We start from the raw sequence: 14611 nt of genomic DNA, 5'->3' as shown, positions 1-14611 counted from the left end.
GTGTAATAATAAAAAGTCATATAAATGCTTCTTCATTAATTTTTTTGGTTAAATATAAATGTACCCTCACTGGACCCTTTCCAAAAGTGTCATTTTAAGATTTGTAGCAGTTTAAGAAACTTGATGTTATACTGCAAATGCAGGGTAGGCAGAAGTGCCAGTGTCTCAGCCATTGCCTGGAACTCTCAGAGTAGCCTGAGGTAGGTGCTCTCCTGTTAGTGTGTTTCAAGGAGAGGAAGGCTGGACCAGCTTAAGTATAACTCTTGCAGCAAGGCAAGGGCATCTATGCCTTTTCCATGGAAGCAACTTCAGAAAATCGCAGCCTGGTGTCTCCTGCCCAAAGATTCCTTTAAAAATCCCAACCAGAGTTAGGAAACCAAAAAACTAATGAAGGAAAACCCACCTAAACCTCTTTTTTTTTTTTCTCCTGGGTAGGAAAATGAATTTATGATCAAAATACAATTCTTCCATAGTTTTCAAGGTAAATACAGCAGTAAACAATGGATCTTATATTTTTACATCACCTTCTTTTAAATGATTCTTCTAAGATCAGAAAACCTTAACTGTACTTTTCACCACAATAACATCTAGTAAACTTAAACACTGTAACAGCATAAAAATTGTGAAATCCATAGTTACCAGAAGCATTTAAAAAATAACTCACACTAATAAAGCTTTTAAAACAGGGCATAAAATACACACTTGAATGCTGGAAGGTCTGGTCTTCAGTCAGCACCTTTGGGATTTACATGGGTAGCTTCCATGATGGGCAGTATGAATTATGTATGGACATTTTTCATCCATCAGTATAAGAAAAAAACCTATGCATCTCTTCAGGCTCCAAAATGTCCAGCACATGCTAACAGCTTTTGTCCTATAGACTAATGGAAATTAAATTAAGCTAGCTAGTCTCTGAAATCTTTCTGTGTTGGCAAGTAATCCATCAAAAAAATAGTTCCTATAACACTGCTCTTAGATCATAGTACATTCTGATGCCAGCAACAATTAATTATGAATAGTACACATGCATTAAAATGTAAGATCTAAGCAATTTTCTTATATGTTACCTTTGACTTTGCTATAGCCAATGAGAGAAAATAAATATTCGGTGTACTTTCTGTTTTTCTCCCTGACAAGTAATAATAATTAGCCCATCCCTCCATGGAAAAGCTTAGGAGATATGTGACTGCAGTGCTGATTCTACCAGCAGTGTGACACAGACAGAGTCTTCTCTGTATGTGTGTGTGTGTGTGTCTGTCTGTCTGGTACATTTCTTTGGCCAATTAATCTGGCTCTGAAATACTTGATCTCTTGCACCTGTTACCCACAAATAAATATGTCAGACCCCATTGTTTATGCCGTCCCTTTTCTTTTTCTTTCTGTGCTCTTTCTTCTGAAACTTGGACAATGAGGAGGAAGAACACTTTGATCCTGTTGGCATCTGCTCATTAGAAACGATGTAAGCATGTCAATTACCTTTAACTTGTAGGTCCAAATACAAACAATGCAAGTAGAGGTTTAGCTAACTATCCCTTTGTTGGGGGAGCACTGCCCCATATAAAGACCCATAAGCTTTTTGTGGCAAATAAAACATGAGACTTTCAAAATGTCATTTTTGCACTTTTACTGCTTGGTATCAATGGGGAGTACGTATCACACCATTCAGTGTTAATTTCACAGCGTTCCTAAGTCTTGCATTTCCCCATAACCTCAATGCGAAACAATCCAGGAGAGTATTGCAATTGCTTTTTGTTATCATTTTCATGCAACAGGCAGAGACAATCAATATTAGGCCTTAGGCAACAAATCTAGTTACAGAATAAAAAAAAAAATTGGAGGAAAGATGCAGCGACAAGAAAGCAGCACCGACTGAGCATGCTTCTACTGCGGCACAGACAGAAAGGTAGTGGACGTACTGTAGAAGCTGGCCATTACGTAGTTTTGGCAGCGATCACCAGTAAATTCATTTGGGCACCTGAGAGGAAAAACAAACAAAAAAAAATGGTAGAGAAAAAACAGAGAAAAGAGAAGAGGTGAATATATGCTAAGAAAGAAGCTCCTTCAGTGTGAACTGATATGACTTGGTGAGTTCACTTTCAGAAACTGAATCTCAGTTTAGCGTGTCAAAATGGCTCAAGATGTTGAGAGCAACTCATTTGCTCTGTGGAAATGAAAAGAAATCCCCCCTGAAAAACCAGCCAAAACCAAACCAATCCAGATCAGAGTGTGTTTCAAGATGTGAGACAGAAATTCACCATTCCAAATTCCCAAATTGGTTTTAGGATGCACTTTCCACAAGGCAGCAAGGACACAAGATCTGTACATCACTCATCTCCATGAGTTTGTTCTTTTAGGGTTGCACTTTACAGCAGTCTCCCAAGCAAGAAAGCTGCCAGTATGTGCAATACAAATGCATCTGCGAACGGATGGAAAGATCAAAAAATCACACAAATGAGAAACATTTTGGAGGTCAATAATGCCATGGTGTACAGATTTTACTTTAGAGAATCAGGTCATAAATTAGTGCACAAAGAGGCCAGTTCCAGCTGAACTGTGAAAACACCAAGTACTATTGATTTTGTTGCTGTAGTTGGGGAAGAAAGCAAAGTTCAGATTATTTTAACATACTTTCTTGGTTTTGGATTTTCATGGGCAGAGTTTCAGTACATCTTGCTCCAGTGAATCCAGGTTGGCACCTAAAGGGCAAAAACGTGATAAGCAATAGTACACCAAAACCACTGCACTAACAGACTGACATCTGCTGGCCTACGGAGATGGGAGTGCATTAAGTGACCTCCTGGTTAGGTGTTAGTGAAAAATGATCAGAAAAGAGGCAAGAAAGTGTAACCTTTCCAGAAGTTAACACTTTGCAAAATCTACAGCAAAAATCCACCAGAGAAAAAATCTAGGAAATCTTTTTGCTTGTCTGTTTTGAAAAAGAAAAAAGAATAAGGGCTAGCAAAAACATGTATCAGATCATTGCTTGTTCCATCTCATGAAGGGACTGGATTGATTTTTTTAAAATTTGCAATGCAGTGTATAACAGCAATTTACACTGCTGCTTTCACCAGTCACATAAAATCTATGAAAATACCATGATTTCCCTATTTCTGTAATGGCATGTTGTGTCTTCCAGTAAGCTCCTTTGAAGAGGAATAGTTAAAACAGCAATCACAGAAAAGCCAAAAAAATTCCAAAAAATGGGAAGACAAACTCAAACCCAAAGGCAGGAAATATATTCAACATGGCTGACAAACGGAAAAATAGTCAGTCCAGTCAATAAGTAAGATGAGAGGGCAGAGGTGCTCTCAAAATTTGAAGCCACACAGCTGTGCGCCCTTTCAGTTCATAAGCTCTTCTGCAGAAAACTTCAGTGCAGCTTTCCCCTTGGTCATAGTGAAGGAATTTCTCTTCTGTGCTTTGCCTGTCTTTTCTTCTGCTGCTGGCTGTCAATTCTTCCTTCACCTTTATTCTCCATTTTGGGGCACAGCTCAGACTTACGCTCTCAAAATATCACCATAGCAATGCAGGCTCCTGTGCTTCAGACATAAGTATGAATGACTGTCCACCACACTAAACAACTATAGATTTCAATCTTCTTTCCTCCTCCTTCTTCTAGCCACTCTTACTCAGCATGTAACCTGAAATTACCTGATATCTGCTTCCTTGAATACATCTCACTTGCGTTGCCTGTCTTTCTGAGTTTGCCATGGTGCAAGAATCTCTCCCTCTTTTTCTCCTGCTGCCGACCTGGTAGCTAGCTTCCTTTTCAAACTGCTTCATCATTACTCGCCATGGGCTGAAGAGCCTTCTTATTTGCAAATGCACGTTGTTCAGAACAATCCTCCACCTCTACTATCCATCCGAGTTTCACATGCATTGAAAGCTGCCCTGATTTTTTAAATTCCACTCTTCCACAATTGCCTCTAGCCCTAAGGGTCAGGGATGTTGCCCTTGTACAAGTGGGACTTCCAGAAAACCACTTTGGCAGAGGACCAGTGTCAGGCATAAACACTAGTATCTTGTTCAAAGAAACCATGCAGGAACGATTTTTGTATAATAAAGGTGTATTTTGAGAATCTGCAGATGATTCTTTAGAGCTGATTTGCTGTAATGATATATTTGTTTATTAAGGAAGGGAGATTATGTTCTTCAGAGCCAAGGTCACATCCACAGATATATTCAGCTGAGAAAAACGCAACAAGGATAACTCTGTCATGAAAAGGTGATATTGCTGGGCATGATAGAAGACTTTTTGCACCTTTGATAGAAGGCAAAATGCCTTCAATAGAAGGCATTTTGATCTATGTTACTGAAAGAGAGTAAAAATGTTTTACCCCCGTGATTTCAGTTTTATTTTGCACTATGGTGATCTTGTTAAACACCTGTCCCGGAAAGCTGGCATTCACACCTGCATTGACTTTCATTTCACAGGGACCTCTATCTCTTGCTTGTGAGGCTCAACCCTACACAATCCCAAAGAACATGCTGCTGATTAAAAGCCTTAGGCTTTGCTCCTGCCACTGGCCAGTGATGGTTGCTTGCTCCATCCGTGCTTGTTTTCAGATGTTGGTGCAGCTGTGGAGGTGATGAAAACAACTCGAGCACTGCTGCAGACAATGCTGAAATTGCTTCCAGACCGAGGAGGGTCAGCCCTGTTGAGATGGCGCTGAAAACAGTTCAGGTGTGTTTATACTCACTCTGAAACCATTGTCAGCAAATGGACTGCAGCACCTGCCGCTGAGAATGGGCCCAGGGTGGGCCAGCCAAGACAAGAGCCGAGATGAGCCTGTCCGCTTATGATTATGTGTGAATGCTAAAGGCATTTTGTTGCTCAGATATGCAGTGCAGCACTGTTTCCAGTGCTGTTTGGCAGGTTGTTTACTGTACACTGTGCTTTTACAAACAGCTTGCGACGGTGTTGTTTCCAAAACACTTTGTCCTACTCAAGGTTTCCAGATGTTATTTCTTGTTGTGTCTTTCTTTTCTACTTCATTACCCATGTACCATTTTCTTTCATGACACTAGCAGAAGTTGGACTCAAGCAACTCAGGGCAACAAGTAGAGATTTGTGCTGTGGGAGCCTTATAATTTCCATTCTGCCTCAAAAAAGGCTACTTGGACTATTTATATATTGTATTAACTGGATGAAACCACAATACTAAGCCGCATATACTAAAATAATTGCTTTTTTACTCTACATGCAGTAGTTGCAAAGAGCAGTATTTACATGCGTTCAGAAAGCACTTCTCAGAACATCGAACGCATATCATCAAACAGTTTTTTGGCAGGAGAGGAATGGCTGAATGGATCAGGACCTCACACTTCCATTTCATCCACTGCCTATAAGCAAATGCATTGTGGGAGAATGTTTTTTTTCATGGGAAGCACAGTACACATCCATATTTAGTAGTCCATTTCATAGCCTAAGTCAGAACTAGTATTTCTATCCTGCCCTGTTGAATTAATATCTCTGGAACTTTCACTAGCATCATGGGAACAAAGGTTCTCTTTTTGCTGTTTTCAAGAACCTTCTGTCAATTTCTATCCCACCAAGGCCTTTACATGAAGGCGGATATAGAAAATGGCTATATCATTAAAAAGTACATAATTCACTCTTTTGCTGTTAAGAAAAGAAGGAACATCCTTCTGTTAGAGAGAAGCATTATTTTCATCCAGTGAAATTTGGATGTAAACTCATTTCTTCAGTAACAACAAAAGCACTAGAAAAGATGATCTCTGTGAGTAAGGAATCAATTAGTCAGACCAGCAAGGCCTTCATGGTAGGATACTTCAAAAGAATACTCTAAAAGCGTAACAGATATTATATTCATACAGATTTTTCTTCAAATAAGAAGAAAATGCTAGGAATTCTGGTCTTAATTTTGTATTTATTGAAGAAGCTATCTGATTTTTTGTCTTCAGCGAACTTGGGTACAAATTTCCAACTGAACAGAAATGACTTAGGAACCTCAGTCTCACAGGAAGCCAGTAACGTCCAGGCTTCCAAAGTCTATGATGTTTTCAAAATGTGACTCATGTCCCTACGAAACTTCTGAAAATTTTGTACACTAGTTTATTTAAGTACTCTCAAAACTTCCTTTTTCATCTTTCGTATTTTGAGATTGTTTTGTTCAGTCTAGGGCCATAAGTAAAATACATGTAGGGAACATACATACATGCTACCATAGATGTAGCTGTACAATGCATTACTAAGTATTCACACATTTCTTGAGTATTTCACATGGTTACCTCTTGAAAGCAGGGAATTTTCTCAAAGTTCACACCAGTATCCATAAGAGCAAGATCTGATCCAGTCTGGATCATTATATTATGTATTTTACAAAACACTTTTTTTTTTTAAATACATAGCTAGATTTTAACAGAATATGGATTTAGGAGCTCCTTTTTTTTAATAGAATAGGGGGTTTACAAAACCAGAGATATCACTTGGAAAATTCCACGGTTGTTGTGAATCTGAGTCATGTTTTTTTGGTTAGGGATAAAACCAATTTAGAATGATATGGCTCATGCTTTAGAAATTTTGTTTTTGCTCTCAACAGATGGACCATATGGAAAAATGTGAACTTGCTACTGAGGCAGAAATATGAAGAGCAAGTACCATATTTCAAGCATTCTGTTTCCACAGGCATGTTCTGGGGGAAGATTTATTTTCTCAGAACAATGAAGGCAATGTGTACTGGTTAGATACTTATTTTAATTAACACTGGAATACTGGAATTAAAAGTAGACATCTGTATTTTTAATGAAATAAGAAGAGAACTGTAGTTTGTCTCTTCAGTTTCCCAGTACACCCACTTTCAAGTACTCACACTTACTTCTTATGTGGCTGTATTGTGTCCTGTTTTGTTACACAACATAAAGTTTCAGTTCTGGCAAGTATTAGAGGGCATAGCAAAAGGCCCTGCAAAATAGTGGTGGCCCTGACTGTCCTCAGTTTAAGAATCCCTTTCCACTGCCTTGCTGTAAATGAGATTCACCCTCTCTGATTTTACAGCTCTGATGCTTTTTCCAAATAGGTCTTGGGCCACCCAGAGAGAGGCACATCTGCCAAATTTGGGAATTGCCTTTTCTTTCAACTCCAGCCCCAGAATTAAAGGTTATTTCTTGCCTACAAGAGGGAAAAAAATCCCCACTTCATTCAACTGTGTCCGAGACTTGGTTTAATTAAAAAATTAGCCAATCTATAACACCAAAGAACAAACACAGTGAGATCTCTGAATTAAAAAACCAAAAAGTCCCCATACCAGTGAAAATGGGATACCTCTGAAAGTGACAAGGCAATGCTAATTATTAGCAAGCCCGCTAGATACTCAGCTCTGCTGTCCTGGAGTTTTCTGAGCAGTGTTTGGATAGGAAGTTGAAACAGGCAGGTAGGCTCCCGTACATGCCCTGGAGAGTCATAGCAAACTGCTCATCTTGTACTGCTGGCTTATAATAATCATCTAAATTTAATACAGATCTTTCTCTCTCCCTCCCTCTCTCAAAAAAACAATCCAACCCACCAAAGCCAGTAGCTTTTCCATATTCACTTTAGCTAAAAATGATCTGAAATCAATGAAATATTCGTCACTTCCAGCAACAGAGCAATCTGTGAAAAACCAAAGCAAAACAAAGCTCATAAAGTGCAGGTAACGTCCTTCTACAAAAAAAAGAAAACTCACAAGTAAAGCAGAACATTGTGGGGTTTGGTGTTCGTGGTTTTTTTTGGGTGTGGGTTGTTTTTTTTTTTTTAAACTAACAACCGAGACAAGCTGTCTATGCCTTCCGGCCTAATGAAAGCATCATAGACCGTCACCTAACTCACTCACCAGAGCCATCTTTACGATTAGTGTTGTTTGATTTTTAGACCTAGAAGACTGAAAATCCATGCAGTTACAGCAGACAACAGTCTTTACTGACAACTGTCTCTTGTCTGTCCGAAAAACAGCAATATCCTCACAAAAGTGCCCTCTTTCTGCTCAGTCCTGCTAGGTCCCAAGGACGTTTCCCAAGGTTTAAATGCTGAGTTCCTTCTCAAGCCAGAGAGAAGCAGTAACTCACTATGACTAGTTCACCTCCAGAGGTAAATGCTACGCGATGCGCTACCAGGCAGGAGGTGAACTCCAGAGCTGTAGCTCTTCATGGATGTTCTCCAACATAATGAAATATTGCAACAGCCCGATACAGCACAGGCCAGGACTTGAGAAAGGTGCACAAGCACACCCTTAAAACTACACTCATACTTGTATCACTTCCTGAATCCAGATCCTCACACGAAATATTAACCTCCACCAATTACCATGACATTCATTGTTTTTTATGCAATTAAACACAATACAAAACCTCCAGTTGTGAATCCAGTCTCATCAGAAAGTGTTCAGTTACTACAGCAGACAATAAAAATAACCAGTTTGTCCTGTATAAAGGGTACTTATCCAATGCAGTTATCCACACACCTTTTTTTGCTATTTGCAGTGTATTTAGTTTACAGTATCTGTTTCATTATTTCTAACATAAGGCTCAAATTATGTTACTTCATGCCATGTAAACATCAAGGGGCTTGCTGTGCCAGTATCACGTGGGAAGATTTCCTGGTTAGCCTCTGTTATGCCTCATATATGGAACACAGAGGTCATTCTTGGTAGGTTATTTTCACATCCACCTACTTAAAAATGAAGAAATATCTAATGCTGCAAGTACAGGAGAAGAAATTGTTCAGATGCTCCTTTAAAGAAAAAGCATTTCTGGAACGTGGTGGCTCCATCAGAGTAAGCAAATAGGACTTCTTACCTGCACAGGTATCTTGGGGGGTTTGGGAGGTCTTTAACCATGTAACACTCTCCCCCATTTACACAGAAGGCTTTCTGCTTTATGTCACATTTCGTGAGATGACTTGTCCCAGTTGTAGATGTGGAAGTGGCTGGAAAAGACAAGAGTGAAAATACAGATCAGAATGGCTCAGTTTTTCTTCCTGATTGGTAAGTGTACTTGTATGTGAGGAAAGAAGTAAGGCCAGGGAGGATCTGGCAAGTCCTCTGAGTTCTCTATCTGCTGCTACCACAAGCACTAATTACCTGACCCTGTATTTTGTTGATTGACACAGGGAGTGGAGTTTAAATGCATACCTCAGAGATACACTACCCCACACCCAGCCTGGGAGGAAGGGAGGATTTCACTAGCCCTGTCCATCAAGCGACCTTAAATTTCTGCAACACTCGTGTATTTCATTAAAAATGTGTAATTTATATGCAGTTACTCATATTGCATTAATTGCATTCAAGTGATATTGGGGTGTGAGAGTCATTACAGACTGCTGATATAGTGCCCAATAAAATGAGGCTCTGGATGAGGCTTCTTCCTGGTATTGCCTTGAAGTAGGTGTTTTTCAGTGGAGCTTAACCTGAGGCCCTGTGCTGATTCAATCCCTCGGGACTGAACCCCTCGGTCCAGCCACTGCCTTCTTCCTAGAGGAGAGGGTGACCGGCTGAACGCTGAATGCCTCTTCCCCTGCTCAGAAACGAGAGCTGTGGCTGCTCTGGTTCAACTCTGTAGGGAGGGAAAGGAAGGGGGGCTGGAGGCATTGTCCCTTCCTGTGCGTATATGATTGCCACCCTTGTGTCCACAGGGGGCTTTGATCCACAGGCTAACCTAGCATCTCCTGCAGATGGGCTCATCTATGCGAAGTATTAACAGTTTTGGGCCACCAATGCTGCTAGACACCATTAGGTGTCTAAACTGCTATTAAATGGAAGTACCACTGTGCCTGCAGTGTTTCTTAGTTTACTCCCTGCTGCGTTTAGGGAATACCTGGAGAAGGCAGGAGCAGGGTTTAGTTAGCAACCTTTAAAGAGGCTGCCAGGGTAAGATGAGAAATCCCAGCCTTAGGATTTGCCCATGCAGTGTCTGTCAAGGAAATGATAGTGCCCTGACCAAAGGGAGCAGTACTGTAAGAGAGACAGTGCTCAAAAAAGTCCCCACTACAGTCATTGCTGTTAACTACCAGTGTAAGGTGAATCTACCTGAGGTTGCCCTAAACTAGCTAACAGCAACAGGGATGATGGGGAGGCCATATTGCATCCTCAGCTCCTCATGCTGCTCTGTGCCTGCAAAACCACCTCCGTGAGCTGAGTTAAACCTAAGTCAGGCATGTACCTGCTAGGCTGCAGCTGCAGACCCAAACTACAATCTCTGGTTGCCCCGTAGTTTGGATAAGTTTTGCTCTAAATTCTGTCAAAACAGGGTAGGCATGCTTGAAGCCTGGACATCAGTCAGTACTCAGCACAGGAGCCATGCCATTGATGGGCTATGTGACCTCTGGCAAGTCATTCAGGTTATTAATTTCACTTGATTTCACCTGCCTAAAACTGAATCGTTTAGTTGAAAGGCGCTCTCCACCACTCACAGAAAGCAGCTCAACTTATTCCCACAGTGGGTGGGATAAACAGCTCCTCTGATGGTGTCTGTCTCCCTATACTGACTGCAGAGGAAGCTTAAGCTCTTGAGAATACGCCTCTAATTTTTAAATGGCTAAAACAAATGGAAGTGACTATCTGTCATCTGTAAATGTGGGGAAGATTCCTGCACGGTTTTTGTTCAGCCATCTCCAGATATACAGAAGTAAGAAATTTTGTTACAGATATACAGAAGTAAGAATTGAACAAATCCCAATATTTTTGTTTCTGAAAGATAGCTTCTATCCTGAGGTGGAACAATGCTTTTATCTACTGATTGATTCCACTGGAGTTGACTAGAAAGCTGCAAGCACCTACACAAAAGTTGTCTGATATTCAAAGCCTTTTCTAACATGAAGGCACCCAAGGGGCATGTTTATAGTAGGTGATGCGTGACATTCTACCATTTGCTGCATACACTGAATCCAAAGAAAACATGCTTTTAGCAGATTGGCTATCAACAAATATCACTTATACATTTTGAGTTCTTCTTTCTGAGAATAAGGATGAAGTAGTCCGTCACATTTGACTTTCATGTGTTCCCCAAAAATGCAATGAGTGCATTTTTAGCACTCAGCACTTGGGAGAATGGGCCACCGTGACTGGTACCATTTTCAGAGTGGCTTTAGCTATCTTGTTTCAATGAGACATGAGACAGCGACTGGGATATTTAAGTCCCCCCTTTTACTCCATCAAAATCCCATCTGTCTATACAGCTAATGTCTCTCATACCCCTTCCTTGCTTTGCCATTAATCACCAGCGTGCCAGCTTCTTTCTCTTTCTTCCATGATGCCTTGCTTGCATGGGCTGCCCTCCTCCGACAGGCCAGGAAAAGCCCTCCTATGACCTCTGCCAAAACTCAAGATTCCTCCTGCTTCTCACTGTTGCGCTCGCCCATTGTGTCGCATCTCCCCAGATCCTGATCTTGACTGGGGCCTCTAAGTGCTAATGAAATGCAAACATGGAGTACTAATTCCTCGTAATAACACATTCCTTTCTCCTGGCCCCTCAAAGCATGATTTATAACCTCTCAGACCAAGATAAATTTATGCCTTGTCTAGAGGCAGGAAAAGGGGTCATGTTTTAAGAGTAGTCTGGCACTCTTTCAGCTAGCACTGGTTCAAACATGACTTTGCACCCAATGTTGACAAAAGGCTGGACAACAGATTGCCATCAGCTCAGCAGCGAAGGGTCATCTACTCTTGATGTCAGTGGGTTGACCACCATCCTTGACACGAACCTTAGGATGGGGAGTTTCGCCTTGAAGAAGGAAGAGCCTTTCCTTCTTCACTGGCTTGAAAGGAGCCTGGATTATTAGCCCAAAGGAGATGCCTGACATGACAGGCTACAGCATACCAAGACCTAAGATGTGACAAACATGGTGAGTGAATCGTATCTATGCAGTAATGCACATTTTGAAGCCTTTGTGAGTCTTAACAGGTAAACTCACTACTAAGCTTATCCCTGCTGATAGCCTATCCACCACTGTGTCCTTTTACCTCATTAAAAGACTTCAACCTGCAAGTGAAACAAGCACTCTGAGGATGTCCTCGAGCTCAGAAAGCTAATGCATTAATTTGGAAGGGAAAAAAAGCAATATTGTCTGCAGTGTTTCTGACAAAAAAACATTTTGCTACCCTGCTGGCTAATGGAATGTTTTAAATTGAATTATGAAGGCAGATATAGTAGCAAGTGGGCTTGTAGCTATCTATAATTGTTTTTATTGTCTTGCTTACTGCTTTTTCTTTAAGCAGCAGCTCAATCAAAAGCAGATCACTGTGGAGTTTCAAAGTAACAGTTATTTCCCAGCTGATGTAAGTGAGCTTTAGATAGCAGCAATTGCTCTGAACTGATTACTAGAGGTGGGAATAATCTGCAGCTCTCAGAGAAATATCATTATACAAGGGCTTTACACTTATTTGTGAGGAGCGCCTCTACCCACGTTTTTGGCATCGGATGCTCAAAACGGTTGTATAAATCTTGCGCGAGAATTTTCTCTGCATTAGTGATCCACTGGCACCGTAGTCCCAACCTGTCTGAGCTTTGTAACTCCATGGGGTAAGGGGAGGAAAAAAGTCTCTAGTGAGTTAATTCTGATATTAATTTTTCTTTGCAAAGTATGCATAGTTTTTATGGCATATGGCCAGTATTCAGTGTATGCACTGTAAGTCTATTTTGCAAATTAAATACAAGAAACACTAACTATGGTTTTGTGTTTCACTTAAAGCCACGTAACGGAAGAAATGTGGTGTTTGGGAGCAGGTGTTCATCAGAGCGCATTTCATACAGCCCATAACTAGCCCCAAAACACTGCCTTTCCACACATCTCTAGCAGTCGTGGCCTTGGAGGATGTGTAGTGGGAATGACCAGCAGTGGTGAGGTAAAGCACAGGTGTATCTGTGCGTTGTTCTTTATTCACCTAGTCAAAATTCGTACTTCCTTCCTTTTCTGTAATGTTTTCTTCAGCTATACAAGCACAAGATAGAAAAGCTGGTTTGTTCTAGAGTCTTAGACCAAACCCCTAGCTTACTGAAAGGACTAAATTACATTTGAAAATATCATACACGAGATAACATCTGAAAACACTGCATACTCCACTTTTTTCCCCACTCCCTGAATGCAGAAACACCACACTTAAAAAAGCAACTGCAGGTAGTATGAACAAAGACCCCACTAATGCAAATATTCACATGCCACTGAAAAACAATGAGATCTGCTCCCGTCTATGGGAACTGTCTAAAGCCATTAACAAGAAGAAAAATAGGAGCTATTGCATCCTTCAAAAGCTACTCTCTAAAATGTGAATTACTGCTGTAAAGCTACCATAGGATCATTTCATATCAAGCAGACATAACTTCATGTAATTCTGAGCTTACCTGGGGCATCTCTGACCCTTTTTTGTCCTGAAACAGAAAAATGCATTCTCTTTCTCTCTCTTGCTTTCCAAAAAACTCTCTGAAGTTCAGTGGCTACAGCAGCAGGACTCCCAGATCCTGTACAGGTGAGGCAGTCTGCTGAGAGGAGCCCTAAGCGATCTCTGAGTACAGACTGAAAAGGGAAGGGCTTTGCAGCCTAAACAGAATAGTATCCATGCCTCTTTGAATCGAGTTTCTGCAAAGCTGGTGTAAAATCAGAGGATATGCTCAAAGTCGTGCAAGGTGACGAGTGAGATGCTATGACTCAATGTAGACAAAGTGGCAGCTGCAGCACAACGAAAGGTTTGCCATTCTCACTGGAAGGCCACTTATGGGATGTAAATATGTCACTTTACGGGACTGCAGGTAGAGGCCTTTCCAGTCTCCTTTTGTGAACAAAAAGAGTAAATTACTGGGGAGGAACAGAACAAATATTTCTGCTTATCACTGTTTTCTGAGAGTAAGGCTTGAGCAAAGCCTACTTGCGGTTCATGCCAATGGAAGAGGAAGGGACTGCATGGAGTGAGGCAGGGACGGACAGAGAGAAGGAGGGAGAGAGAGAGCGCACACAAGCGAGCTTTGGGATGACGAAGTATGTGCCCCCAGAAGAAAGTCAGCTTTACTAACTCACATTCCCTCACTTGAAGCTCATTCATTTCTTTAAAAGCTCAATCCAATTCCCTCCTGACTTGCTGATGGGCAGTTTAAAGATGTCCAGCCCTGACCTGCAGGGTAGATTGATTTCCCATGTAACCTTGGCTGTAGCACTTAATCCCTCTATGTCTCAGTCAAACCATCTACATTTTTTTCCCCACTGAGTATCGAGCCTTTTCAACTCACTCTGACTTCCGTGATGAGCCTGACTTGAAAGTACTTGTGACTGCAGAAAACCTTGGCATTTCTGTACTGCACTGAATGAGGAAAACTGCTGGTTCCAGCATAACTGTGGGCAGCAAAAGCTATATGGGTATCTTTAAGGAGAACAGAAGCCAAAACCTGAGAGCAATCAAAAACTAGCCACTTTCTGAACACACAAGAATTTCCCTTTTACCAGCTGTGTAAGAGGGACGTGTTTCATGTCCTTCATGCTTAACGGTTCCAGAGCTGAAACTGCATCCATGTAGACCTGAACATACCAAAGGTTTAAAAAACCTACCAGCACCAACAAATAAACCTCACAGAAAAAAAAAAAAAATCCCAAATCTCTTTAGGAGGCATTTACGGTCTATTTCATGGGGCT

General features: G+C 41.1%; 1 protein-coding gene across 1 annotated transcript in view; it reads right to left on the bottom strand.

Annotated features, from left to right (window-relative positions):
- Positions 1 to 1881: 1881 nt before the first annotated feature.
- The window catches only part of LOC104084278 (pro-neuregulin-3, membrane-bound isoform-like), an 80995-nt gene continuing 68265 nt past the window's right edge, over positions 1882 to 14611 (bottom strand). Inside the window, exons 2-3 of the mRNA XM_009588042.1 lie at positions 8794 to 8923; positions 1882 to 1975 (exon numbers count right to left, since the gene is read on the bottom strand). Coding sequence (XP_009586337.1) covers positions 1882 to 1975; positions 8794 to 8923 — 224 coding nt within the window. The remainder of the gene's footprint in view (positions 1976 to 8793; positions 8924 to 14611) is intronic.

The sequence above is a fragment of the Fulmarus glacialis genome, unplaced genomic scaffold (genome assembly GCF_000690835.1).
Source record: "Fulmarus glacialis isolate BGI_N327 unplaced genomic scaffold, ASM69083v1 scaffold33491, whole genome shotgun sequence".
NCBI classification, from domain to species: domain Eukaryota; kingdom Metazoa; phylum Chordata; class Aves; order Procellariiformes; family Procellariidae; genus Fulmarus; species Fulmarus glacialis.
Note: the sequence above shows the minus strand (reverse complement) of the source record. Positions and strands in the feature narration are given on the sequence as shown.